The 25,389-nt window shown below is 50.1% G+C and overlaps 1 protein-coding gene and 3 non-coding genes across 5 annotated transcripts; all 4 read right to left on the reverse strand.

Annotated features, from left to right (window-relative positions):
• Nucleotides 1–1,464: 1,464 nt before the first annotated feature.
• On the reverse strand, nucleotides 1,465–5,991 carry RPL17 (ribosomal protein L17). Of its 2 annotated transcripts, XM_009565790.2 has the most exons (7): nucleotides 5,926–5,991; nucleotides 5,533–5,585; nucleotides 5,409–5,449; nucleotides 3,977–4,111; nucleotides 3,051–3,149; nucleotides 2,232–2,423; nucleotides 1,465–1,556 (listed from the first exon to the last, which is right to left on the reverse strand). In XM_009565790.2, exons 2-7 carry the CDS (start codon nucleotides 5,570–5,572, stop codon nucleotides 1,509–1,511), a joined length of 555 nt encoding a protein of 184 aa, XP_009564085.1. In that variant the 5' UTR covers nucleotides 5,573–5,585; nucleotides 5,926–5,991; the 3' UTR covers nucleotides 1,465–1,508. The 2 variants fall into 2 exon arrangements, with proteins under 2 accessions (XP_009564085.1, XP_053910882.1); XM_054054907.1 differs by lacking the exon at nucleotides 5,926–5,991 and having other exon boundaries at nucleotides 5,409–5,469.
• Nucleotides 2,076–2,145, reverse strand: LOC128850574 (small nucleolar RNA SNORD58). The gene has a single exon (XR_008448021.1). It is a non-coding gene; the product is annotated as a small nucleolar RNA SNORD58 (small nucleolar RNA).
• LOC128850562 (small nucleolar RNA SNORD58) lies at nucleotides 2,637–2,705 on the reverse strand. Its single transcript, XR_008448010.1, has one exon. It is a non-coding gene; the product is annotated as a small nucleolar RNA SNORD58 (small nucleolar RNA).
• Nucleotides 5,664–5,732, reverse strand: LOC128850563 (small nucleolar RNA SNORD58). The gene has a single exon (XR_008448011.1). It is a non-coding gene; the product is annotated as a small nucleolar RNA SNORD58 (small nucleolar RNA).
• Nucleotides 5,992–25,389: the final 19,398 nt, after the last annotated feature.

Raw genomic sequence — 25,389 nt, forward strand, 5'->3', positions numbered from 1 at the left:
ATCTTCATTGATAACACAGGCACGGAGATCAAGGGCGCCCTCAGCAAGTTTGCAGATGATGCCAAGCTGAGTGGTGCAGTTGTCACACCTGAAGGACAGGATGCCATCCCAGACAAGGTGAAGAAGGGCTGTGTGAACCTCATGAGGTTCAACCAAGGGCAAGGTCCTACACCTGGCAATCCACAGTTTCAACACAGGCTGGAGGATGACATGATTGAGAGCAGCTCTGAGGAGAAGCACTCAGGAACCCCTTCTTCTCTGCATGCACTCCAGGACCTCAGTGCCCTTGTAGTGAGGGGCGTAAAACTGGATCCAGGCTTTGAGGTGCAGCCTCACCAGCACCAAATTCAGAGGCACGATTACGTCCCTAGATGGAGCGTGATCCAGTGGGAGGTGGCCCTACTCATGGCAGGCGGTTGGAACTGGACAGGCTTTGAGGTCCCTTCCAACTCAAGCCATTCTATGACCTTCAAGTCCAATACCTGTCCAGCACCAAACCATATCTCCGAACACCACCTTTCGGTCTCTGGTTTACAAAACAGATGTGGAGAGGCCGGAGAGCATCAAAAGAAGGGCCACAGAGACGATCAGAGGGCTAGCAGACAGGTAAGGTAGGACTTGATGATCTCAAGTCTTCTCCAACCAAACAATTCTATGACTACCATGCAAAGCAAAGCTGAGAGCTGGGTTTGCTCAGCCCTGAAGGCTGAGGGGAGACCTTATTACCTTGTACTAGTACATAAAAGGTTGTCTGCCAAGAGTTTGGAGAGTCCTTATTTATGAGGAGTCACATGGAAAAGTCAAGAGGCAATGGAGCTCAGTTGCTCCTGGGGAGATTCTGACTGGATTCCAGAAGAAAACGTTTCACTGCAACAACAGTAAAACATTGGAATAGTTTCCCCAAGGAATTAGTAATTCCTCTGCACTGGGCACTTCCAAGGCTCAGCTCTACATGTGATGCTGGGCCATCGCATTAAACTATAGATCACCTAAAAGGTTGGACCAGATGACCCTTGGCATTATGTGAGTCCATGAAACTTTTCCTAATACCCAATTGTAAGCCTTCTCTAGTGCAACTGGAGGCCGCTTCCTCTTGTCCTGTCCCTTGTTACTTGGGAGAAGAGACCAACACCAACCTCATCAGAATGTCCTTTCCAGAAGCTGCAGAGTCATGAGGTCTCCCCTCATCCTTCTCTTCTCCAGACTAAATTGCCCCAGGTCCCTCAGCTGCTCCCCATAGCCCCTGGGCTCCAGCCCCTTCCCCAGCTCCATTCCCCTTCTCTGGACGTGCTCCAGCCCCTCAATGTCTTTCTTGTAGTAAGGGGCACAAAACTGAACCCAGGATTTGAGGTGTGGCCTCACTAGCGCTGAGTCTAGGGGGACGATCCCTTCCCTGCTCCTGCTGGCCACACAATGGCTGATCCAAGCCAGGATGCAGTTGGCATTCTTAGTGCACACAACACATTGGAGTTTTACACATTTATTTATGTACAGCCATCGTGTCTGCATCACTCCCGAGCCATCAGCTTCTGCTTCTTCAGTTTCTTCTGGGAGATCTGAAACACAAGACACAGAAATGAGGGAACAGCCAACTGCTATACTTCCCCCAGCTCCTCCTGAAGTGTTACACCACCCTTTGGAAGAAGCCCTGAGAACTGTTCAGAATACCTCCACCCACTCACAGAATATTCCACTGCTCAGAGCAGGGGCATCCTCACAGGCGCAGCACTCCTGTGAAGTGCTGTCCTGACAGGAACAGCTCATCCCAATGGGAAACTGAACCACACCGCTGCCTCCCAACCGCCGTACTCTGCCAGGAATTTCTGTTCCCAGGCAGGGACAGGATCATCGGGCCTGGCAGAGTCCCAATCCCTGTAGGTATTTAAAAGACAAGGGTAAACGAGGTGCTCAGGGACATCGTTTGGTTGCAGATAGGAATGGTTGGTCTTTATCTAAGAGGTCTTTTCTAACCTAGTGATTCTATGAGTCAAAACGCATTGCCGTTCTGAGGCAGGATGGACAAACCCTGTGTCAGCCCCAGGCTGCCTCACTCGCCATTCCCCGCAAATATTGAGGTTGCTCAGAAACAACTTTTTTTTCATAGGTGTTGGCTCCAAAGGTGTCCTAAGAGAGTCATCACAGCAACCTCTCTGCCTGAAAACACACAGTGTCAGCATTCCCGTTCCCTGACCACGACATTCAGGAGGAATAAGGGCTACAATGCCTGGTACCTTTTTCTTCTGGGCCACCTCCTCCTCCGGCTTGGGAACGATCTGCTCCTTCTCGGTAAGTATCATCTCAATGTGGCAGGGGGAGCTCATGTAGGGGTTGATCCGCCCATGCGCTCTGTAGGTGCGTCGGCGCATTTTGGGAGCCTTGTTGACCTGGATATGTTCTATCACCAATGAATCCACATCCAGACCCTGGCAGGGGGGGGAGATTAACCCATGACTCATTTTTCCCTTCAAATCAATGACATCCGCAGCAGAAACATGAATAACCGTCCCTCAACCACCCCACTGCCAGCAAACAGAAGAGCAGTGTCAGAGCACGGAGTCTTTGGCACACAAGCACCAGCCGAATTCAGAACACTGGCTGTCATTCTGCGTGGCACCAGAAATTATAAGAGGATGTTGATGGCTCAGAAAGAGAATTATTATTTCATGGTTGTTCCAAAGGTGTCCTAAGATCAGTCATCACTGCCATCACAGCTACCTAATTAAATGTTGAGTATATTAAAGACAAATTTACCAAGAGCCCATGGGTTTTGCTCTGTTTTGCAGATTTTTAGATTCGAGCCACCCTTGCTCTAAACAGCTGAGAACCATGCACACACCAGCTGCCTGAGACAAGTTGTTACTCAGAATTCTACTTCAAAAACGTAGGCAGACCAATTCAAATCAGCTGTACACAAAACTCTCCAAACAACTCCATTTTACCTACAAAGCAGGCCTCATCCCACCTTCCACGTCAGAGCCACTGAGTCCAGCAGTGCTGACGCATCATACAACACAAAACACTGTGCATTTTACAACAGAGATGTGGCGTACCTTGAGCTCAGCGTTGCTCTCTGCGTTCTTCAGCATGTGCAGCAAGAACTCAGCGCTTTTCTTCGGCCAGCGTCCCTGCGTCCAGCCCCACTGCTTGGCCTGAAAGAGGGAAAAAGTTTTGATCCCAGTACAACACAACCTGTCCTTCACATGCCACTACCTTGCCACTATATTCCTTTCTACAAAAAACACAGAATGGCTAGAGCTGGAGCTCATCCAGTCCCACTCCCTGCTAAAGCAGAGTCACCTCCAGCAGGTTGCACGGGAATGCGTCCAGGTGGGTTTGGCTCTTTCCAGAGAAGGAGACTCCATAGACTCCCTGGGCAGCCTCATCCAGTGCTCCGTCACTCACATGGGAAAGTAGTTTTAACTCGTTCTACTGGCAACTTCCTGTGCTCCAGTTTGTGCCTCTCGTCCTGTTGCTGGGCACCACTGAGCAGAGTCTGGCCCCATCCTCCTGCCCCCAGATACTGATCAGCACCCATGAGATCCCCCTCTGCCTGCTCTTGTCCAGGCTGAACAGAGACAGCTCTCTCAGCCTCTCCTCCTAGGAGAGATGTTCCAGCCGTCTCATCAGTTCTGCGGCCTCTGCTGTACCCTCTACGGTGGCTCCTTGTCTCTCTGGAGCAGGGGAGCCCAGAACAAGACACAGGACTCCAGATGAGACCTGACTAGGGTGGAGCAGCAGGGGAAGAGAATCCTCTCACTGTGTTGGCCACAGTAAGACAATCAAATTTGATCAATTCCTCAACACTGCAAACAGACGCAATGCCTGCGATACAGGAATTAGGAATAACTCTTTTACTGCTCTGACGTTGATGTGTAAAAGCCATCATCATCAATGACACTGTTCTCCACTCGCTTCTAACGCCATTTCTTTCTTCTCAGCCCTCCAGCCCCAACCCCGGCATCGTCTCAGACCTCACCTGGGCACACCTGCCGACTCCCCCATTGTAGCGCCGGAAGGGAACACACTGCTTCTTCAGGGTGACGTCCTTCAGGTATTTGGTGGCCTTGCGGATGTGCATGCCCTTTATGGCCTGGGCTGTCTCACGGGTGTTCTACCAACACAAACCACAGCACAATTTTAAACTAAGAGAGGGTAGATTTAGGACTGCATGTAAGGAAAAAATTCTTTACACTGAGGGTAGAAAAACACTGGCACCGGTTGCCCAAAGAGATGGTGGATGCCCCATCCGTGGAAACATTCCAGGTCGGGTTGGGTGAGGCTCTCATAAAGCTGATGGTGGCCCTGTTCCTGCAGATGCACTGGACCAGATGAGACCTTTAAGGCCCCTTTCGACTAAGACCACTCTGTGATTCTATGACTCCTGAGTCCCTCTTAACAGATTTCCCCTTTTTAACAGTAGAAAAAGCTCTCTTCTCCCTTTCCTGAATGCCGTTCTTACTGCTACAGTTTAAAAGAAGACCTCACATAAAAAATAAATTTAATCAACAATGCCTTTTTAAAAAAAACCAAAACTACCTACTTTCCTAATCCCTGCTAGAATTTCCATTACTGAATCTGCAACTCTAGCACACTTTCGTTGTTTCTTCCCTAACACCTACATCTTAGCAACCAGCAAAATTAAGATATGAGTATTTATACTTTTCAAGCTCGTCTTTGGTGCTAATCCCAAAAAGCAGGAGCCTGGAGAATAAATTCCTCCTAAAAGGTCAAATAAAAAAGTATCTACAAATCACATAATTAATTTTCTATGGGAATTATAGAAAGGAGAAGAAAAAATAAATGATTAAATCATCAGGGCTTAAAACAACATGCTACATTTGAAATTCAGAGAGTAACTATAACTACCCAATATCAAATAAACACTGAAGAAATGTAAGTGACATTCCTTTCACCGACACTATGCAACATTGGGCAGAAAAGCAGCTGCTCAGCTTGGGGTTTGTGGCTAACTCGAACATGCCTGAATTCCCTGTGTACCTAAATCTCCTCCAGAGGAATCCATGTCCCCAAAGTCAAACATCATGAGGTTCCCCCACCTGACCAGCAGCACAGCTGGATGAACTCCACACTCCTCTCTAACAGCCAAAAAGGCATAATAAAATAAAGAAAACAAATATTAAAATCAGCCCTGCTCAATGCGGTACAGCTGTTTTCCGACTGAGTTTTATTTTATGTATTGAATAGAAAACTCTTTAGGACACCGGGCCGTGGGTAAAGTGCATTAGAAGGAGCTGAAGTCGATACACGTTACATCCCACGCTACCACCCTCAACAAACCACGTAAGGAAGCAGCAGAATAAGAGACACCTCATAAAAAACCCAAATGATTAAGAAAACAACCCAAACCCAGAGGGAGTTGCATTCCCTGCCGGGCACAGGCTGCCTACCTTGAAGTGCACCCGCAGGTTGGAGCCCCGGGACTTGCACGCTGCGGAGAGAAAACACCAACTTTTGGAGTTAAAACCTCAAGGGCGCGATCCTGCGCGACGGCCCGCGGGAACAACAACTCACATTTCGTGGGGTTCTCCGGATCCAGCGAGTAGCGCACCATCTTTGGAGCTCAGCTGCGAGGAGACACATTAAAAATACGCTTTTAATGCAAAATCAGGACCGTTTGCTCTGCCCGAAAGCGAGCGGCAGGAGCTGCTCAGACACAACGCTTTCTTTTCACAATCAAATCCAAAGGTGTCCTAAGAAAGTCATCCCCGCAGCCACGGCCTCCTCCCTACACCGCCATCCCCTGCCCGTCCTCCTTCCATCGCCATCCCCGCGGATACCGAGCGCCCGGCGCGGCGGGCAGAGCCCCCTCCCCGCGCTCATGGCCTCCCGAGGGGAGGATGGGTGCGGATTGGAAGGATGGAAGCGGATTGAGTTGGGCTCCCCCGGCCGCCATGGCTCCCTCACCTTAGGGCGGCGGCGCGGAAAGAGGAAGAGCAAGGCGCGTCGGGAGCCGCGAAGGCGGCGAGATCTCGCGAGACTTGAGCAAGGCTGCGGCCAATGGGGCGCTGAAGGGGCGGTGATTGGTTCAGGGGGCGGGGCGGGGGCCCTACAGGGTTGGGCCATGGACAGGGGGCGTGATTTAGGGGTGCACTGGGCTATGATTGGACCAAGAGGAGCGCGTTCGCCCTTCAGAGAGTGGGGCTTAAAGCGGGGCGGGGGATGGACAAGGGGAGCGGGCTTGGGGGCGTGGGCGGGGCCTGAGATGGAACGGGCAGGACTGTGGATTGAGGGCCTGGCCTGGGCTGCAGCGGGCGGGGTTGGGGCGGGGGCGTGGCTTGAGCGGCAGTGTGCGGGGTTTAGTGGAAGGGTCGTGGCCTGGACTGCAGCGGGTGGGGGTTGGGACAAGGGGCTGTGTCTGTGTTGCAGGGGGCGGACCCAGACTGTAATGGGCGGGGTTTGGGTCAAGGGGGCGTGACCAGAGTTGCAACGGGCGGGAATTGAGGCAAGGGGCGTGGCCAGAGTCGCAACGGGCGGGGTTTGTGCAAGGGGCACGGCCGCCTGTTGTGGGCGGGGCGGGGCTTGAGATGACGGGCGTGGGTTGGCGGGGCTTTGTGACAAGGGGGCGTGGCCTGAGCTGCTGTGGGCGTTGTTTGGGGATAGGGCGAGTGACCAGAGACTCAGTGGGTGGGCCTGGGGAGGGGGAGTGGCCTAGCTTCAGTGGGCGTGGCTTGAGACAAAGGGGCGTGGCCTGGCTGCAATGGGCGGGGGTAAGACAAGGGGGAGGGGCCCGAGTTACAATGGGCGGGGGTTGTTCCAAAGGGGCGTGCCCTGAGCCACAATGGGCAGTGGAGGGCGGGGCCTCACCCACGTGTCCGAGGCGGCAGCGGAGGCGACTGATGCAAAGGCTCCTACTACAGAAAGTGATAGAGCTTTTATTTAAGCTAAAGCGAAGTTTCATCTCAGTAATCATGTTCTTTGAAAGTCAGATGGAATGTCCCTCTGAGAGCATGTTTTCTCTTAAAACGGTGTTTTTCAGTCACTGTTTATTGTTTGGGGATCATCTCATCATAGAACAGTAGAAGCACCAGGCTGGAAAAGACCTCTGAGATCATCCAGTCCAACCGTACCCATCTGCCACTAAACCATATCCTAAGGCACCTCATCTACCCGGCTTTTAAAGCCCTCCAGGAATGGGGACTCCACTGCCTCCCTGGGCAGCCTCTGCCGGGGCCAGGAGAGCCCTTTCGACAAAGAATTTTTCCTGGTGTCTAGTCTGGACCTACCCTGGTGCAACTTGAGACCATTTCCTCTCATCCTATCACTTGGGTGGAGAGACAAACACCCACCTCGGTACCCTCTTTTCAGGGAGTTGCAGAGAGCAATGAGGTCTCCTCTCAGCCTCCCTTTCTCCAGGCTAAACATCCCCAGCTCCCTCAGCCACTCCAAACAACCCTTGTTCTCCAGCCCCTCACCAGCTTCATTTCAGCTCCATAATGTCCTTCTTGGAGTGAAGGGCCCAGAACTGAACACAGGATTCGAGGTGCAGCCTCACCAGTGCCAAGTTCAGGGGTCCCTGCTCCTGCTGGCCACGCTGTTCCTGATCCAAGCCAAGATGCCATTGGCCTTCTTGGCCACCTGGGCCACTGCTGGCTCATGTTCAGCCACCCACAACCAGCACCCCCAGGTCCTTCTCCTCCAGCTTTCCAGACACTCTTCCCCAAGCCTGGAGCTGCACAGGGTTGTGTCCCAAGTGCAGGACCCAGCACTTCACCTTGTTGAACCTCATCCTGTTGGTCTTAACCAATGAATCCAGCCTGTCCAGGTCCCTCTGTAGAGCCTCCTGACCCTCAAGCAGATGACAAAACCTTGTTTTCAGTGTGATCTATGCTGAGCAGAGGCGTCTCCTCCTGTAATCACATCTGTTTGGAGTTTTCTCCCTGTCTCAAACTCAAGGTCAGGCAGAGCTGGCTCCAAAGCTCCAAATTGGTGAGAGTTTTGAGCACTGTGAATTTCATCATAACATTAAAATGCGTCCGTGAAAAGTAATAGAAATGCATAAGATTTCTGGGAGAATTTATACACATGCCTGTAAGTGGGAATCCCACCCTGTCCCCAGCTCGTGTCTCGCTGGACAGGATTGATGGAGAGGACTCCCTCGTGTTGCCCAGCCCTAAAGCAGATAAAGGAGACTTCGTTTCTAAAACTCTAAAAGGAGTCAGAGAGAGTTGATTTGCTGGTGTTTTTGGTATTGGGAAGATGCAAGTTAACCCCGTGCGTGAGGCTGAGGTGGCAATAAGCCGTGAAATACAGCATCCCGGCTTTGTGGGGTCGTGGTGGGGCTCCACACAGCCTGGAGTGCCCATCACCCAGAGGGAGCAGGGAACCATGTAATGGTTTGGGTTGTGAATGGACCCTACAGCTCACCCAGTCCCACCCCCTGCCATGGTCAGGGACACCTCCCACTGGATCAGGGGCTCCAAGCCCCATCCAACCTGGCCTGGAACCCCTCCAGGGATGGGGCAGCCACCACTGCTCTGGGCAACCTGGGCCAGGGCCTCCCCACCCTCAGCGTGAAGAATTTCTTCCTAATGTCTGATCTAAACCTTCCCCCTTCCATGAGCCCAGACAAGCGTGGGTTATCCTCAGCTGCAGGGCAAGAAGAATCCATCTGGGAGTTCAGAGAGGAGCAGGACCAAGGGCTGCAGCTAGATGGCAGCTGGGGGTGGGGATGAGGGAGCGCTGTGGCAGCGCAGAGGGATCCCAGGGATTCCTCTCTCTCACAACCGGGACTTTCTGAGCCGTTATACAACAATTCACAGAATCACCAGGTTGGAAAGGACCCATTGGATCATCGAGTCCAACCATTCCTAACACTCCCTAAACCATGTCCCTCAGCACTTCATCCACCCGTTCCTTAAACACATCCAGGGAAGGCGACTCGACCCCCTCCCTGGGCAGCTGTTCCAGTGCCCAATGACTCTTACTGTGAAGAATTTTTTTCTGATATCCAACCTGAACCTCCGAGTAAACATTCAAATGTTTACTCGTTAAAATAAAGGGGGATTGTTTTGGTTTTTTTTCCATTTTAAGCTGTGTTGGACCAGGGGGATTGAGTGCTCCCTCAGTCAGTTTGCAGATGACACCAGGTTGGGCAGGAGTGCTGATCTGCTCGAGGGCAGGGAGGCTCTGCAGAGGGACCCGGACAGGCTGCGTCCATGGGCTGAGACCAATGGCGTGGGCTTCAACAAAGCCAAGTGCCATGTCCTTGGCACACAACAACTCCCATCAACACTCAAGGCCTGGGGAAGAGTGGCTGGAAAGCTGCTTGGCAGAGGAGGACCTGTGGGGGTTGGTTGACAGAGGCTGAACATGAGCCAGCAGTGGCCCAGGTGGCCAAAAAGACCCATGGCATCTTGGCTTGGATCAGCCATGGTGTGGCCGGCAGGGGTAGGGCAGGAATCATCCCCACGCACTCAGTGCTGGTGGTCTCTTTAGAACTCCCTGAAAGAAGGTTGTGGTGAGGTGGGCGCTGGTCTCTTCTCCCAAGTTAACAAGTCATAGGATGAGAGGAAACGGCCTCAACTTGCACAAGAGGAGGTTCAGGTCGGATATCAGGAAAAATGTCTTTATTGAAAGAGTGGTGAAGCACTGACAGAGGCCCATAGAGGTGGTCAAGTCTCCATCCCTGGAGGGATTTAAAAGACAGGTAGTTTGTGGCACTTTGGGACGTGGTTTAGTCGGCACGGTGGTGTTGGGATGATGGTTGGACTGGATGATCTTAGAGGTCTTTTTCGAACTCTCTGGTTCTGTGATTCTGTCTCCTGAATGTGGTACCTCAGTTCCTCCAGAACAATTTGACAGTGACACATTCCCAAGCAGGCAGCAGTCTGGTGTTGGGCACCGTTTGGGCACAACAGAGCCTGTGTTCAACATCACACCTGGGAATCAGCCGACCAGAGTGATAACTCACTCCCTGGGCAAATGCTCTGACCAGGAGGCTATTTGTAGACCTCATGTTTAGCACTTAAAAAACCCCAAAGCTTTGAAGGTAGGATTTCACCCAGAAAGGAAGAGGAAAATACTTGAACTATTACGAATATTTACATGGCTGGAAATCACAAAGCTCTAATTTTGACTGTAGCTCCCCAATCACTTGCTTTATAGGATGCCTTTTACTGTGCTTTCAAGGAGAAGCTCTCTGCAGTTTCCACGTAGCTTTTAAGCATCTGTCTCAAAACCTGCTGGGATGCAGGCAAATACTATTTATTTTTTTTATATATAAGTTTCCGATGGGAAAAAAAAAAAAGAGTTAGCAGCCCACACTCACGAGAGTAAGCACTAACTTTAGTTCATGGATACTTATTTTGAGATACTCAAGATCTGTTGTCACCAATTAGCACTTCCACCACGGTCCATGGGCTTAGAAGCTACTCAGCACCTCCGTACACACAGCCACGTCAGAACAGCAATAATGCCAAGAATCAGCACCACTGAAGCAGATGCATGACAGCCTTTATAAGCCAAGTGTCAGCAGAGGAAAAAAAAACAGACAAGAAGAAACTTCCTGTCTAGGGTCTGGTGACTTCGTGGAAACAATAAACGTGTAAAAAGAGATCTCAGATATGACTTCCAGCATTTTCTTAGTGCTTAGTATTTCCAAGAACATGAAGTTTCCAAATGCAGTGAAGTGAAACCAGAAAAAGCTGAGGTCCTCAAGTCTTTCTCCAGCTTTTCCCACCACCCTGTTGAAACCTCCTCACACAGTGCATGTGAATGCAGGTCTCCTCCTTCGCCATTTCTGTGCTCCCTTCCTCACCTGCCTCCATCTACTGATGGTGGAGGAAATCTGCATTTCCATGGGAAGCATCTTCACGTGCTGCTGCTTCTTAGCAGCAGAGCACAGAAGCAACAAGGCATTCAAAGCAAGCTGGAAGAGAGATGTGAAACATCAGCAGTTGACACATGGTGGGAGTTATGACATGGTCATTGAGCTTATCAATCGAATCCAAAACAAACAGGGCACGTTTTCTATTACTTATGTTTTCTGTTGGTTACCTTTTCTGTTTACCCAATACATGGAACTGCTTATGATCAGCTGCTGAGGGGGTGCAGGGGTGGAAAAGTAGAGGTAGGAGCTGCTATGGATGGTGTCAGGAAATGAGCTGCGTGTTTTCGTCTTTGTTGGGAGGTTAACAGCTTTTCTCAGAGGCAGCCTAGAGCATATCTGGTGCTGAGATCAGGGCTGAGCCAGCTGAGCATGTGCCGTTGTTGAGATGCACTCAGATTATCCTCCCTGTGCACCAGCTGCCTTGGTATTTACCTTACTTATGCTGACTCACAAAGAAGTTTTAGGTCCTAAGCAGAAAATTTAGGCACGTAAGGTCACAGTTATGTTCCTGAAAACTCCTGTGTGGGAAGCACCTCCTAATCATACTGGAATCTCATCTAAACTTCCCTGATGCCATTTGTCTGAGCTCCCCTGTCCATACCACCCAGCCCTAGTGAGTGTGCTGTGCATGTCCAGGAAGACCTAGCTCCCTCAACTACCACTGAAAGCAAAGATCGAGCTGTGTTCCAACCTCAGTTTGTGCTCTGGAAGCTCCTACTGGTAACATCCTCCCAGGAAGGGCTTATCACAAGGGCAGCAAAGGTTTCTGCCATCTCCTGAGGAAGAAACCTGCACAAAGTGGCAAATGCTTATCTTAACCCTGTGGCATGGTGGCCACATCCCACTCCCATGACATGGGATGCCCACTTTCCATTTTCTTTCCTTGAGAGGTTTCAAAGCTGCATTGTACCCAGGTGGTAAGAGGCTATTCAGTGGCAAAGATGTTCCCAGCCTTCCTGCTGCAGGTTTTCTGCCAAGCATCCTGCAGCATGCTGGTCTCAAACCTCTCCTCTGCACCTGCTCTTGGTGCTAGAAGGGGGCTGCACCCATCAGCCTGCTCTAGAGAGCCCTGCAGGCAGCAGGAAGCCTGCAGGTACAGGAATGTTGTATCACGCAAGTCCTTTTGTGGATTTAGCTGTGAATAAACAAGTGGCCTTATCAGTCCTGCTGGAATTGCCAAGCCAAATGTCATCCAAAGTGACAATCGGTGCCCTTGATAGCCACCATCCCTGCTGGCCAGACAGAGAGGTGAACTCTTGAAGCACGACTGGAGCCAATGTCATGGCTGCCCCATTCCAAAAGGAGAGCTCCCTTACAGCCGTAGGACGATCCCTGCTCACCTTCCAGCAGCTCTGCTGGAGTTCAGCCACAGCAGATGTGACAGGAGCAAACCTGTGCCTGTCCTCATCCAGCTAGTTCAGAGGAAAGGATTGCTTTTACCCCCTACTCCGTTGCAGCTCAAGTGGACAGGCTGGAGAGCTGGGCAGAGAGGAACCTCATCAAGTTCAGCAAAGGCAAGTGCAGGGATCTGTGCCTCAGGAAGAACTCCCTGCACCAGTACAGGTGAGCGGCCGACTGACTGGAAAGTAGCTGTGTGGAGAAAGACCTGGAGTACTGGTGGACAATAAGTGACCAAGAGCCAGCAATGTGTCCTTGTGGCCAAGAAAGCCAAGGGGATCCTGCGGTGCATGGTGTGTGGCCAGCAAGTCAAGGGAGGTTCTTTACTCCCTCTGCTCTGCCCTAGGGAGGCCCCATCTGGAGTCCTGTGTCTAGTTCTGGGCTTCCCAGCCCCAGGAAGACAAGAAACCACTGGAGAGAGTCCAGCAGAGGCTGCAGAGATGATGAGGGGACTGGAACATCTCTCCTGGGAAAAGCTGAGAGCTGTTTCTGTTCAGCCTGGAAAAGAGCAGACAGAGGAGGGGATCTTGTCAATGCTGATCAGTATCTGACAGATGGGAGGCAGGAGGGTGGGGTCAGACTCTTCTCAATGGAGCCCAGTGACAGGACAAGGTGCACCAGGCACAAACTGGAGCGTGGGAAATTCCACCTGGACGTGAAGAAAAACTTGTGGGTGATGGGACACTGGACCAGGCTGCCCAGGGAGAGTATGGAGTCTCTATCTTGGGAGATATCCTAAACACATTCCTGTGCACCCTGCTGGAGGTGACCCTGCTTTAGGTTGGATGAGGTTGAACCGGGTGAGCTCCAGAGAGGTCTTCCAGCCCCCACCGTTCTGTGATTCTGAGTTACCCTCTATCAGCTGAGGCACACATCTGCCCCTGACACCCTGCCTAGGGCAGTAATTTCTAACAGAGGGGCAGGTGGAGCAACAGAAGTGTTTGTGCTAAAATCCCAGAGACAGATCCATCCATTGGAGCTCATTGGCCAAGCTTAACTATGGCTCACTAAAACACACTGTATGTCTGCTGTGTTGTAGGAGTTGACCTGACAGAGTTGACATGTTCTTTGCACACAAAAGGAAGCCAATTCCTCAAATGTTTTTGTTGATTTCTTCGCATCTATCTTCCAGACCCAGTTTTTGGAGCCCAGGGGTTATGTGGGATTGTTGACTGTCATTCACAAAGTGACTGCAAATGGGTTGCTTGTCCTAAGCCTAAGGGTTAAGCAGAAAATCTTGAAGACAAAGACACCTGATATTCATTTTAAATTGAAACCAGCTTGAATGTTGGGAACACCGAAGCCTTCCAGCCTTCAGACAATGGCCACACCTTCTTTGCTTGAACTACTTTTTCCTGACCAGCTTACACACTCCTGTGCTCCTCCTCCCAGATGTGTGGCTTCTCCAGCTTGCTCCCATCATTTGCCTTTTACTCCTACAGTCAAAAAGGCAGCAGTATCTGGGCACATGGTAGGTGAGCTCTCCAGTGAAGCTACTCACCATAAACATGTCCTAAAATATACTAACCCAGGCAGTGAATTCCAGGAGCAAGATCTGTGAGCTTGGAAAAGGAAGAAAGGCATCTGCAGATCATGGTTGGACCATCATTAGTAGGACAACACACTTGCTCTGCATTAGTAACTGTGGCCTGGTCACTTTAAGATCTCAATTATTTTATGCATTGTTAAGCCGAAAGAGAGGAGATTGAGGTGAGATTTGAGGAAGAAGTGTTTTACGTGAGGGTGAGGAGGCCCTGGCCCAGGTTGCCCAGAGCAGTGGTGGCTGCCCCATCCCTGGAGGTGTCCCAGGCCAGGTTGGATGGGCCTTGGAGCCCCTGATCCAGTGGGAGGCGTCCCTGCCCATGGCAAGGCGTGGGACTGCATGGGCTTCAAGGTCCCTTCCAACCCAAACCATTCCCTGATGTTATGATTCTACAATATACTCCTCACTGTGATTTTTAAGAAGAGATGCTGCAAAAGCAGGGCAAAAGTCCCTTACTTAAGCGTGTATATATATGTGTGTGTGTGTGTGTGTCTGTATGTGTGCATATCTGTGTATATATGTATGTATGTAAATCATAACTGTATCACCTAAAAGATGTGAACAGCTGGACTGCTTCTGATTGCCTCCGAGTCTCCCAAAACCCCAGGCAATCATCTTCAAGAAGAGATTATCTACAAAATCTGTTTATTTCTGTTGCGTATACACTGTACCCAATCTAGTGGTGAAGAAACAGCCAAGGGAGCTCACCATCCTGACAGCCGAATATCTGTCCTTGCCGTCACCGCTGCTGAACCGTGACAGAGCAGGCACAGCACCTTCCCTACGCTGACACAGCCAGGAGCGCAGTCACAACAAAAAACCGCGGCAATCAATGATATTGTCATAATACTCAATGTTTTTTGGCGTACTGTCCTAGAGCTATGGGTTCATCCACCCCCTGCACGCCCAGCTAGGAGGGAATCACCGATAAAGTAAACCTGCTATGTGATTAAATAACCTTGTAGCTGGAGTTTGTGTTTATTCAGTGTATTTCTTGGCAGCAAACCATTTACGCAGGTGGGGAAGGTCTGTGACTGCTCGTTCTTGGCTTGAATTGCCAGAAAGGGACTAGCCAATCACCTAGATGAGTAAATAAAGTGCCTGATCATAAACACTACTTGGGATAAATTAAATCCTGGTCTTAGCTTTGCTTTAACCTGTCTGGCCCGTAACCGAGAAGTACTGATTTAAATGTGCTTCTAGTTAACAAGACAAAAAAATATCCCTGGAATCAGTGAAATTGCTCACAGTTTGTATCCACAATTTAGGCACATATTAAAATACAGGAAATTCCATTTAAACAGAAAACTTTTTTTTTTTTTTTTTTTTTTTTTTTTTTTTTTTTAAATGCAAGGATGGTTTCTTGGATGATCTTTAAGGTCCGTTCCAACGCAAGCCCTTCTTAGAGTAAGGGGCCCAAAACTGGATACCGGATTCAAGGTGCAGCATCACCAGTGCCAAGTCCAGAAAGATGATCCCTTCCCTGCGTCTGCTGGCCACACCATGGCTGATCCAAACCAGGATGCTGCTGCTGGTCTCCTTGGCCACCTGGGCCACTGCTGGCCCAAGCACTGCAGACAGCCAAAGGCGGTATATCCAATATATCATGGAATAATGAAATGGTTTGGATTGGAAGGGACCTTGAAGCCCATGCAGTTCCACCCGGTGCCATGGGCAGGGACACCTCCCACTGGATCAGGGGCTCCAAGCCCCATCCAACCTGGCCTGGAACACCTCCAGGGATGGGGCAGCCACCCCTGCTCTGGGCAACCTGGGCCAGGGCCTCCCCACCTTCACAAGAAAATATCTCTTCCTAAGATCTCTTCTCAATTTCCCCTCTTTCAGTTGAAAACCATTTCCCTCATCCTATCCCTGCAACCCTGATCAAGAGCCCCTCCTCCAGCTTTCCTGGAGCCCCTTTGATCTCTGGAAGCTGTTCTAAGGTATCCCTGGAGTCTTCTCTTCTCCAGACTGAACAAGCCCATCTCCACCCATTCATCACATCCTAACCAAAATGGATCAAAGGGTTTTCCTCCTCTCCTCTATCATTATCTGTTCAGTCTCTCTGTGGCTGCCTTGTTCAAGAGCACCTCTGGATCAGGTGGTAGAACATAATCAAATGTGATCTTCTCTCCCAGGGGCTTCTGCACCTGCATATTGCTGCTGACAGGGACAGCATGGAGGGACCCAGGGCAGGACCAGTCCTCACAGGTAGGACTGGTCTTTGTCAGTCCTGAAGCCCTCCCTCTCCATTCTGAACTAGGGCAGAAATCTGCTCAGACCCTGGGAACCAAGGTTGGGTGATGCCTGTTAAAATAAAATGCTTCATCCAGCAGACAAGGCACGTCCATGGCATGGCAAGAAGCTGAAGCCATGAACACTCCCTTCTTCCAAACCTCTGTTCATGTCTGTAGAACTCTTCCAGCACCTTTTCTTATCATCCCAGTGTGTGGCTTCTGTGTCTGTTCCTTCCTATTCTTATTGTCAGAGATTATCCCCAGGTTTCTGCTCTCTCCTGCTTTGACAGTTGCAGTCTCTTCCTGTCCATGAGACACAGAATTCCCTACTTTGATCCCAAATGTCACCTCTGAGGTCATTCCCCCCTCCTGTCTTGCTCCTTCCTTCCCTTTTCCAATCCAGCTACCGCCCCCCCTTCACTATTGCAACACCTCTGACACAAGACCCCTCTTTGAAAGCTTTCCCTGTCTGTCCATGCTTACTAATCCTCTCTAGCTGAGCTGCCCTCCCCCTCTCCAACCTCTCCTTTCCGCTCCACATGGTCCTTTCCAGCCTGCAGGGTCCAGTCACATGCCGGTGCTCAGGAAGGTCATATGATGGGTAGGGACCGCCGGGCAAGGCTGTGGCAGGCATCTGTTGGACGTGAGGCCCCAACAGGTGTAAAATCATAGAATGCTCTGGGTTGGAAGGGACCTTAAAGCCCACCCAGTTCCAACTCCTGCCGTAGGCAGGGACACCTCCCACTGGATCACGTTGCTCCAAGCCCCATCCAACCTGGTCTTGAACACCTCCAGGGATGGGGCATACTTCCATCTCCCACCTCATTCCATGGCCAGTGGCAGCCCAGGACTCAGTTAGGTGTTGAATCTGCAGCATGGGGGGATGTGATGCTGACCGCACGGGCATGAGCCTGTGGAGTTGCACTGCAAGTACAAGGAAGGAAAGTTATATGTGGGGACGTGGCCAGTTGATCCCACATCAATATCCCAGACCGGGTAGGTCTGCTGCCACTGCTCCCCCGTCCTGCGTGCCCAGCAGGTCTGTGCTTACAACTCCTACATGGTGCCCTGCTTAGAAAATATCACCCTTGCTCTGAATAGCGTAAAACCAGGCCATACAGAAAAGCCTTGTTTTCCAGGTGCCCTGACCTTAGTCTGTCTGCCTGCCTGTCCTTTGACTGGGGGTTCTTTGGATGAATATCAGCTCTGTCTGTTCATCACAGGCAGGAACACAAGTACAAAGTACTAAGAGTTGCCCCAAGCTTTTCTTAATTAATTACAGAGCCACTGAGTCTTCCTAATAAGATCCACACGCTCAACAAACGCAATAAATAGGGGAAGTTAGACAATTAGGAATAAATGGCCAGAGGGTGAAGCAGGGCTTGGTGGGGGACCAACATCCTGAGGGACATGTCATTCCCTCCCATCCTCATGCTGCATGCCCTGCAACTGCATGTGATGGATGTCCTTTGCATTGAGGCACTGAGGAATGAGACTTTGCAGCGCTACAGACTGGGGGAAGAGTGGCTGGAGAGCTGCATGGAAGAGAAGGACCTGGGGGTAATGGTTGACAGCAACTGAACATGAGCCAGCAGTGTGCCCAGGTGGCCAAGAAGGCCAATGGCATCTTGGCTTGGATCAGAAACGGTGTGACCAGCAGGTCCAGGGAGGGGATTCTCCCTCTGTACTCGGCACTGGTGAGAACGCACCTTGAGTACTGTGTTCAGTTCTGGGCCCCTCACCACAAGAAGGATGTTGAGGCTCTGTTCGGTGTCCAGAGAAGAGCAACAAAGCTGGTGAGGGGCTGGAGAACAAGACTGACGAGGAGCGGCTGAGAGAGCTGGGGTTGTTTAGCCTGGAGAAGAGGAGGCTGAGGGGAGACCTTATTGCTCTCTACAACTACCTGAGAGGAGGTTGTGGAGAGGAGGGAGCTGGGCTCTTCTCCCAAGTGACAGGGGACAGGACAAGGGGGAATGGCCTCAAGCTCTGCCAGGGGAGGGTCAGGTTGGATATCAGAAAAAAATTCTTCACAGTAAGAGTCATTGGGCACTGGAGCAGCTGCCCAGGGAGGGGGTCGAGTCGCCTTCCCTGGAGGTGTTTAAGGAACGGGTGGATGAAGTGCTGAGGGACATGGTTTAAGGGAGTGTTAGGAATGGTTGGACTCGATGATCCAATGGGTCCTTTCCAACCTGGTGATTCTGTGATTCTGTGGATCCAGGGATGAGATAGCTGATGGGTTCTCAAAGCAAAATGTGCAAGCTGGTGAAAATGAAATAAATAACATCATCTGTATCAGTAAAACCAACATCTGAGGACAGCAGGGGCTCCGTGTATCTCTGAGGATGGCTCAAGGCCTTCTCCTGTCTCAGGCAGATCCCAGCACTTTGCCCTGCTCAGGCTTAAGAAGGTTCAAAGGAGAGGGTAAATGAAAAACAAGGAGCTGGAGAACAATTGATACTGACCTCTATGATATACAGCACTATCTTGTGCTGCTTATTTCCGTGCCCCGAACTCTTTATCATGCTTTTTTCTAAAAAATAAGATAATGTATGAAGTCTATGTTTGTGGTTTAAAATACCATTCTGCTTTGATGTGAGTCACAGTAAAATACTGAGAAAGGGCCTCCTAAACACCAGCCGAATCAGCAGTGAGGACCACAAAGAGAGGAAGAACATGCATGAGCTGTCTGGCCCAGCAGCAGCAGCCCAGGAAGAAGGAATTATCTGAGATTTGCAACTGTAAATCTCGGGTGCAAATTAGCAATAATGGAGAGAACTAACATTATAGGTTTTTATAGGGCTTTGCTAAATTAAGTAGCAAATTAATCGGTTTTAGTAAATAACTCCTGTTCTTTCCTGTGGGCACCAGGAAGCTGAGCGTCATGCTGTGAAGTTTCCTCATTTTGGTGTCCATCCAGCTTTACAGGATCAGTTTTGAAAGACAGAGTGCCACCGGAATACACTTAAAGTGGTTTCAGGAGCGCTGAAAATGAAGCTCTAATTGGCTGGTTTGGGGTTTAGTCTGTGAAGTTTTCAGAGGGGCAGTCAGCTTCCTAATTATTCTGCCAACGTGCCAACTTGCAAGACCTTTCAGCTGCTAATTTCCAGAAATAAGCCCACAGACAGAGCTGTGCCCTGGTCTGACAGACCCCTCTAAGCAGGCAGGAGAGCTGCAGCCAGCTCTGCCAGTTCTTACAGCCTTCCCTCCAGCTGCTGCCCAGCGGAGGGGTGAGCATGATGGTTCTTCCACATCCACTCCAGACTTGGGCCTAATATTCCTGCAGATTTGAAGAAGAAGCATGTGGATGAGGGTGTGCACTCTAAAGCAATCCCTAAACCAAGCAACCATCTCCAAACTCCTCTCTGGGCTCCAGCAGCTCCAGGCTCCACCTACAAAAAAAATGCAGGGAAGTAGTGTTAGTAATTTATTGTTTTATTATTCTTTTCCCTTTGCTGGATGTAGGAGGGTCAAGGCAGAAGTGCCACTGGAGGCCCACCATCCACCATCTGAAGGCTCAAGTCATCATGAACTTCTGAGATGCTTCTCCAGCACCCCATCAAAACAAGTCCTCAGAAAGGAGCAGAAGCAAACACCTTCCTGGCCACCCATGGCAGCTCTGCAATGCCAAGGGGCTTGGCTCCAAGTCCACATTCAAGCCCAAACGTGCCCAGGTTTCGTACAGCCTGGATTGAAAAGTGTGGGCTTCGGGTAAAGGCGTAAGAAGAGAGAAAATAAATGTTATTCCCCAGCACAGACCTAAAGGTGTCCTTGTCTGCAGAGTCTATGGAGCAGGGCCACTACCCATCACTGGCTCTTCTGTCCAACACAAAGCAGACAAGCGGTCCGGATCCATCTCACGTACCACAGGACGTGCAGGGAATGACAAGCTACTGAATTACACTTGTCTGCTTGGATGCAGGGAGCAGGCATCAGGACACACTGAGCTCTTGCTGGCTTTCAGCCTGCACTCTGCTGTGGTTGGAGATGGCGTGAGATTGCCTGAGGTCTCTGCAAGAGCAACATGCTCAATCTGAGCAACCTGGGTACTAATGCAACGCTTGGGCAGGGGTGGAAAGAGATAAAAATCATCATAAAAATCTCTTCATGTCGCTTAGGCGTGTCTGGGAAAATGGCACAACAAAGAGTGGGCAAGAAGAGGTTTGTCCTTGGTGAAGGGTGGTCCAGTGGCAGGACCGGGGACCTGCCATGGGGAGGGGGCAGCCGGTAGGGATCAAAGCCTTCTGGCAACCTCCCTGTGGATGGAGATGCCTGGAGGCAGGTACAAACTGTAACGTTCCTCTCTGTGTAACAACGTTCACAAGAATTAGCATTTCGCAGGAATGTGGGGATTTATTCTTCAAGGCCCACCGTATCCGTGAGCGCTACAGCCCAAACACTGCACCAACAGAGCATGTGCTTGATAAGAACCCAGGAACAGATGCCAGCGGATTTAATGTGGGACAGGAGGCCCATTGCAGGTTTGCAGACTGCTGGCAGGGTCAGCTGTAAATATTCCCTCACAATCAAAGGCATTCATCTAAGGATTACATGCTGGGGGGCTTTGTGGTAAAGTAAATTTGCAACTAACAGGACCATTAATAGTCAGACAGTTTAGTTGGCTTGCTGGCTGCCATTTATTTTCCCCTCAGTCATTTTTACTACATCTAAATACCATGGGGATGTGAGGCTTGAGTGATGTGGCCTAAGAAATCAGCTTAGAAGAAGAAGAAGAAGGGGTTACCTCCAACAAAGAGAGCTCAATGGGGATCGAACTGGGATATCAATAGTGGGTAATGCCACTGAGGCATGTGAGCTGATTTCATAACCCGAGGGAGATTAGCCTCTTCTGCAAGCAAGCAAACCCTTCAAGGGCTACGAAGTATTGGTCCTATAAAGCACGTTCATAGAGGGGCTGTATTTGAAAGACTGAGATGGGGTGGAGAGACTATGCTGGGTAAGAAAGGGCTGTGAAACAAAGACACCACGGCCTGTTTTCACCCCAGTTTGAAGCTCACAGAACAAAAATATCCAGAGCAGAAACTGTGCCACATAAGGAGTATCTCCCCACTCTGCAGTAAGCACAAAATAGAAAATAATTGGTGTTATGATGGGATGATGACAAAGCAAAGGGTCTGGGTTGAGCAGACAAAGCAAGGGATACTGGCCTGAGCAGGTGTAGGGTGATGCAGAGACTGACCTGGGATGTTATTTTACAGCAGTGCTGCCTCTACAGAACCACAGAACCTTTGGGGTGCAATGAGCACTGCACACCCATCTGATATGAGGGTCCTCACGTGGCCACCCAGCTTGGTTCACCCTGAGGTTGCTGCCATCCTAGCAGCCCTTCCTCAGTGTGTTCTTCATCCCTGTCTCTACCCCTCCTCCTCCATCATCTCAGAAACGAACTAGAGAGAGGGAGCCAAGAGGGGAAACTAACACCAATCCCATTAAATTCCACTGCCTGAACTGTATTTTATAATTCAAAAGAAAAACTGTTTTATAACTTAAAAAAAAAGAGAACATTCCCTCATTCTCCCCTCCTCCTCCTCTCCTGCAAATCTGCAAATCCTACTCCTTCTTCGTTGGAGAAAAGGAATGGAAATAGAGAAAAACCAGATGGGAAGAATGGCAGGTGTGTAAAACACTCTCAAGTTTCTATACACAGAATAAAAAACTTGCAGAATAGCTACAGTCACCCCCTGACACTGAATATCTGACCTAAAGTGATGAAATCAATATTTGTGCAAATGAGCAATCCTTAATAGCTACATCTCCAAGTCGTGTGGTGCCATTGCTTTCAGTAATGAGCAGCCCACAAACCCAAGAGCCACATTTTTTCCTGATCAGGAGAGGTCACTTCAGCCAAGCACTCCAGTTGCACCTTCCTATTCATGTGAATGCAATGGGATGCAATCTTAGCTACAGTAGTACTGAGCAAATCCCTCCTGCGGCCACTCACCAAGGCAGTGGTACCCTGTTCTGCGCAGCAAAACACGCTCTCTGTGGCTCCATCCACAGCAGGTCATCCCTGGGAGAATGCAGGAGAGATGGTGGCAGTGCTGTTCATCCACAAGGCTGCTATTTTCCATGTCATCTCCAGAGACGCTCGTACCATAACTAGTCTCCCTCTGTAGGTCTTTAAAGAGGTTGTGTGATGCCGAAGGGTTTTCCGTTAATGCTCAGCTTTTTGATCACAGAATCATAGAATCTCTAGGTTGGAGAAGACCTTTGAGATCATAGAGTCCAACCACACCTGTCCACAACTAAATTATATCCCTAAGCACCTCAACTGCCCTTCTTTAAAACACATCAAAGAATGAGGACTCCACCACCTCCCTGGGCAGCCTCTGTCAGTGCCCGAGAACCCTTTCAGTGAAGGAATTTTACCTAATGTACGATCCAAACTTCCCCTGGCACAGCTTGAGGCCATTCCCTTTTGTCCCATCACCTGTCACTTGGGAGAAGAGACCAACACACGTCTCACCACAACCTCCTTTCAGGCAGTAGTAGAGAGTGACAAGGTCTCCCCTCAGCCTCCTCTTCTCCAGGCTAAAATGGTGCAGTTTGATCGTACTTCTTGTTGTCATTTCTGCAAGGAAAGGAGGTGTCAGTATGGTAATTTTCAAGAAGGATTCAAGCAGAAGCATTAAAGGCAATTACTTTGCAAAGGTCCCTGACTCCAGTCTCCTTGAGCAGGACAGTGCCATCCTGTTTCCATCAGTGATGCCAAGCTCCCATAGAAGACACTGACCATAATCCAGGTCAGAGACGTTCTGCTCACATGGAAATGGTATTGAAAGGGAAAGCCACAAAGCTAATGAGACAGCTGGATCACCTCCCACAGGAGGGCAGGCTGGGAGAGATGGGGTTTTTCAGCCTGGAGAAGAGAAGGCTGAGGGGAGACCTTAGAGCAGCTTCTAGTATGGAAAGGAGCTCCAGGAAGGCTGAGGAGGGACTCCTGATCAGGAGTGCAGGGACAGGATGAGGAGGAATGGTTTTAAGCTGCAAGATTTAGATGATTTATGTGGAAAAAATGCTTTCCCATGAGGGTGGGGAGGTCCTGGCCCAGGTTGCCCAGAGCAGTGGTGGCTGCCCCATCCCTGGAGGGGTTCCAGGCCAGGTTGGATGGGGCTTGGAGCATCCTGATCCAGTGGGAGGTGTCCCTGCCCATGGCAGTGGGGTTGGAACTGGACGGGCCTTGAAGTCCTTTCCAACCCAAACCATTCCATGATTGTGTGGTTCTATGATTACTGGGTTCACAGAGGTGGAAACCACTCAAATTAAATGCTGCTGCTGAAAAACCTGACTCATCCTTTCCCAAGATCACCAGCAGAGTCAAGACCTTTAAATATTTCGGCATATTATTTTACATATCCTACTGATTTTAGCTTTTTGCTACTAAGAAAGAAGCTTAACTCCTCTCACATCCTTTCTGCCTCCACATCTCATGGCTCTGCTGTGACTCAACTTTATCCTCAGCCACCCAGCACCGGCCTGCGAACAGCTTGTGACTACGGTTAAGTGGGGCATTTCTTCTATTTTCTATAAAAATGCTCATAATTTCAGAAACATTCCTGTTCTGTTTTTGGAATGAACTGAGATCCTTAAGAAATCACAGCTGAGCTGAAGAAAATAAGAGAGACAGAAAGACACATCCAAGAAGAGCTACTTCCTCCCTGGGCATTGCCCTGCTCACACCTGCTCCTGGGATAAAGCCTCCCAACACCTCTACAAGAGCTGTAGATGTTGAGCTTCCAATTCTTTTAAGGTGGATTATTTACCCTGGTTTATTTTTTATGGCTTATTACAGTATCCAGAAATTCCACCAGGGAGCCATGAAATCTTTCCCGGTGAAAAACTAATCAAACATAGGAATTTCTCCTTGAAATTATTTTGCTTAATGAACTGTTATTTTCCAAGCAGCTCTGGGTGGGAGCCTGCTTCTCCCCCAGACCATTAGGGTTATAGAGAGGTCAGCGCAGAGCCGCACTCTCCGCATTGATATGATGCCCATCGGAACAAATCCCAACCATCTCCCTGGATCATCGTCACCTTTCGGGCAAAGCAGCCAGGGATTACTTTTATGCACTTCTTCCTCGCTGTTGCTAAGCTATTCTCGCTGCTACCGTCATTCTTGGAGGCTAGAGGCGAGGAGCAGGACCCCCCCAAAGCCTGGCGTTGAGCAGACAAAAGGAAGACACATCCCCACCCACCGCAGCTTTACAATGGCAAGAGGCACCAGCTGAATGCAAAGGCATGGGGAGGAAGAATGAGGAGACCTCACAGTGGCCGAAGGTCTGGCAGAGTTTTGTTGGCACTGGGAATCTTTTGAAAACATGAAGCATTTGGTGATGATGCTTGGCTGATACGTTTCCCGCAGGAGTAAGCCCAGGCGTGGGCTGGAAGCCGAAAACCCTCTGTCCTTTCTTTTTTTAGGACACTGCTGCTCATGATGCTGCTCCTCCGGAGGGATCACACAGCTGCAAGAGTGGCTGTGTCCCCAGGACACTCTGCTCAAACCCACGCTCCCCGGGGAGAAGCAGTTAGCGTCATCTCCAGCCCCGTGACACAGGAGGTGCTTCAATACCTCCCAGAACTCACATTTGTTCTGCAGAAACGAAGGGGTTCTGGGAATGATCCCCAAGAGGACAAGGGCAGCAGTCTCTAGCCACAACATGCTGGATGCACGTGAGCTATGAGAAAACCAAATAGGATAGGATAGGATGGGATAGGATAGGATAGGATAGGATAGGATAGGATAGGATAGGATAGGATAGGATAGGATAGGATCGTAGAATTATAGAATCATAGAATCATGGGATGGTTTGGGTTGGAAGGGACCTCGAATCCCATCCAGTCCCACCCCCTGCCATGGGCAGGGACACCTCCCACTGGATCAGGGGCTCCAAGCCCCATCCAGCCTGGCCTGGAACCCCTCCAGGGATGGAGCAACCACAGCTGTGCCAGTGCCTCACTGCCCATTTCTTCCGAATGTCTGATCTAAACCTCCCCCCTTCCAATTTAAAGCCATTTTCGCTTGTTTTATCACTCCATGACCTTGTACATAGCCCTCTCCAGGTACTGGAAGCTGCTCTAAGGTCTCTGTGGGGCTTTCTCTTCTCTCGGTTGAACAATCCCAACTGTCTCAGCCTGTCTTTGTAGCAGAGGTGCTCCAGTCCTTGAATCATCTCCATGGCCTCCTCTGGACCCATTCCAACAGTTCTATCTCCTTCTTCTGCTGGGGATTCCAGAACTCAGCACAGGACTCCAGGTGGGGTCCCAGAAGAGCTGAGTAGAGAGGCAGAATTACCTCCCTCAATGATCCTGTCCTGGATAGGATAGGATAAGATAGGATAGGATAG

Source organism: Cuculus canorus, chromosome Z, assembly GCF_017976375.1.
Source record: "Cuculus canorus isolate bCucCan1 chromosome Z, bCucCan1.pri, whole genome shotgun sequence".
In the NCBI taxonomy this organism is placed as follows: Eukaryota; Metazoa; Chordata; class Aves; order Cuculiformes; family Cuculidae; genus Cuculus; species Cuculus canorus.

What these genes read in the sequence shown, in the direction of transcription:
- RPL17 (XM_009565790.2), bottom strand. Translation starts at nt 5,572, where the DNA reads ATGGTGCGCTACTCGCTGGATCCGGAGAACCCCACGAAAT. An exon ending in ACCTGCGGGTGCACTTCAAG is followed by an intron (nt 4,112 to 5,408) that starts GTAGGCAGCCTG and finishes TTGTGTTGGTAG; the next exon opens with AACACCCGTGAGACAGCCCA. An exon ending in GAGTCGGCAGGTGTGCCCAG is followed by an intron (nt 3,150 to 3,976) that starts GTGAGGTCTGAG and finishes TCCCTCTTTCAG; the next exon opens with GCCAAGCAGTGGGGCTGGAC.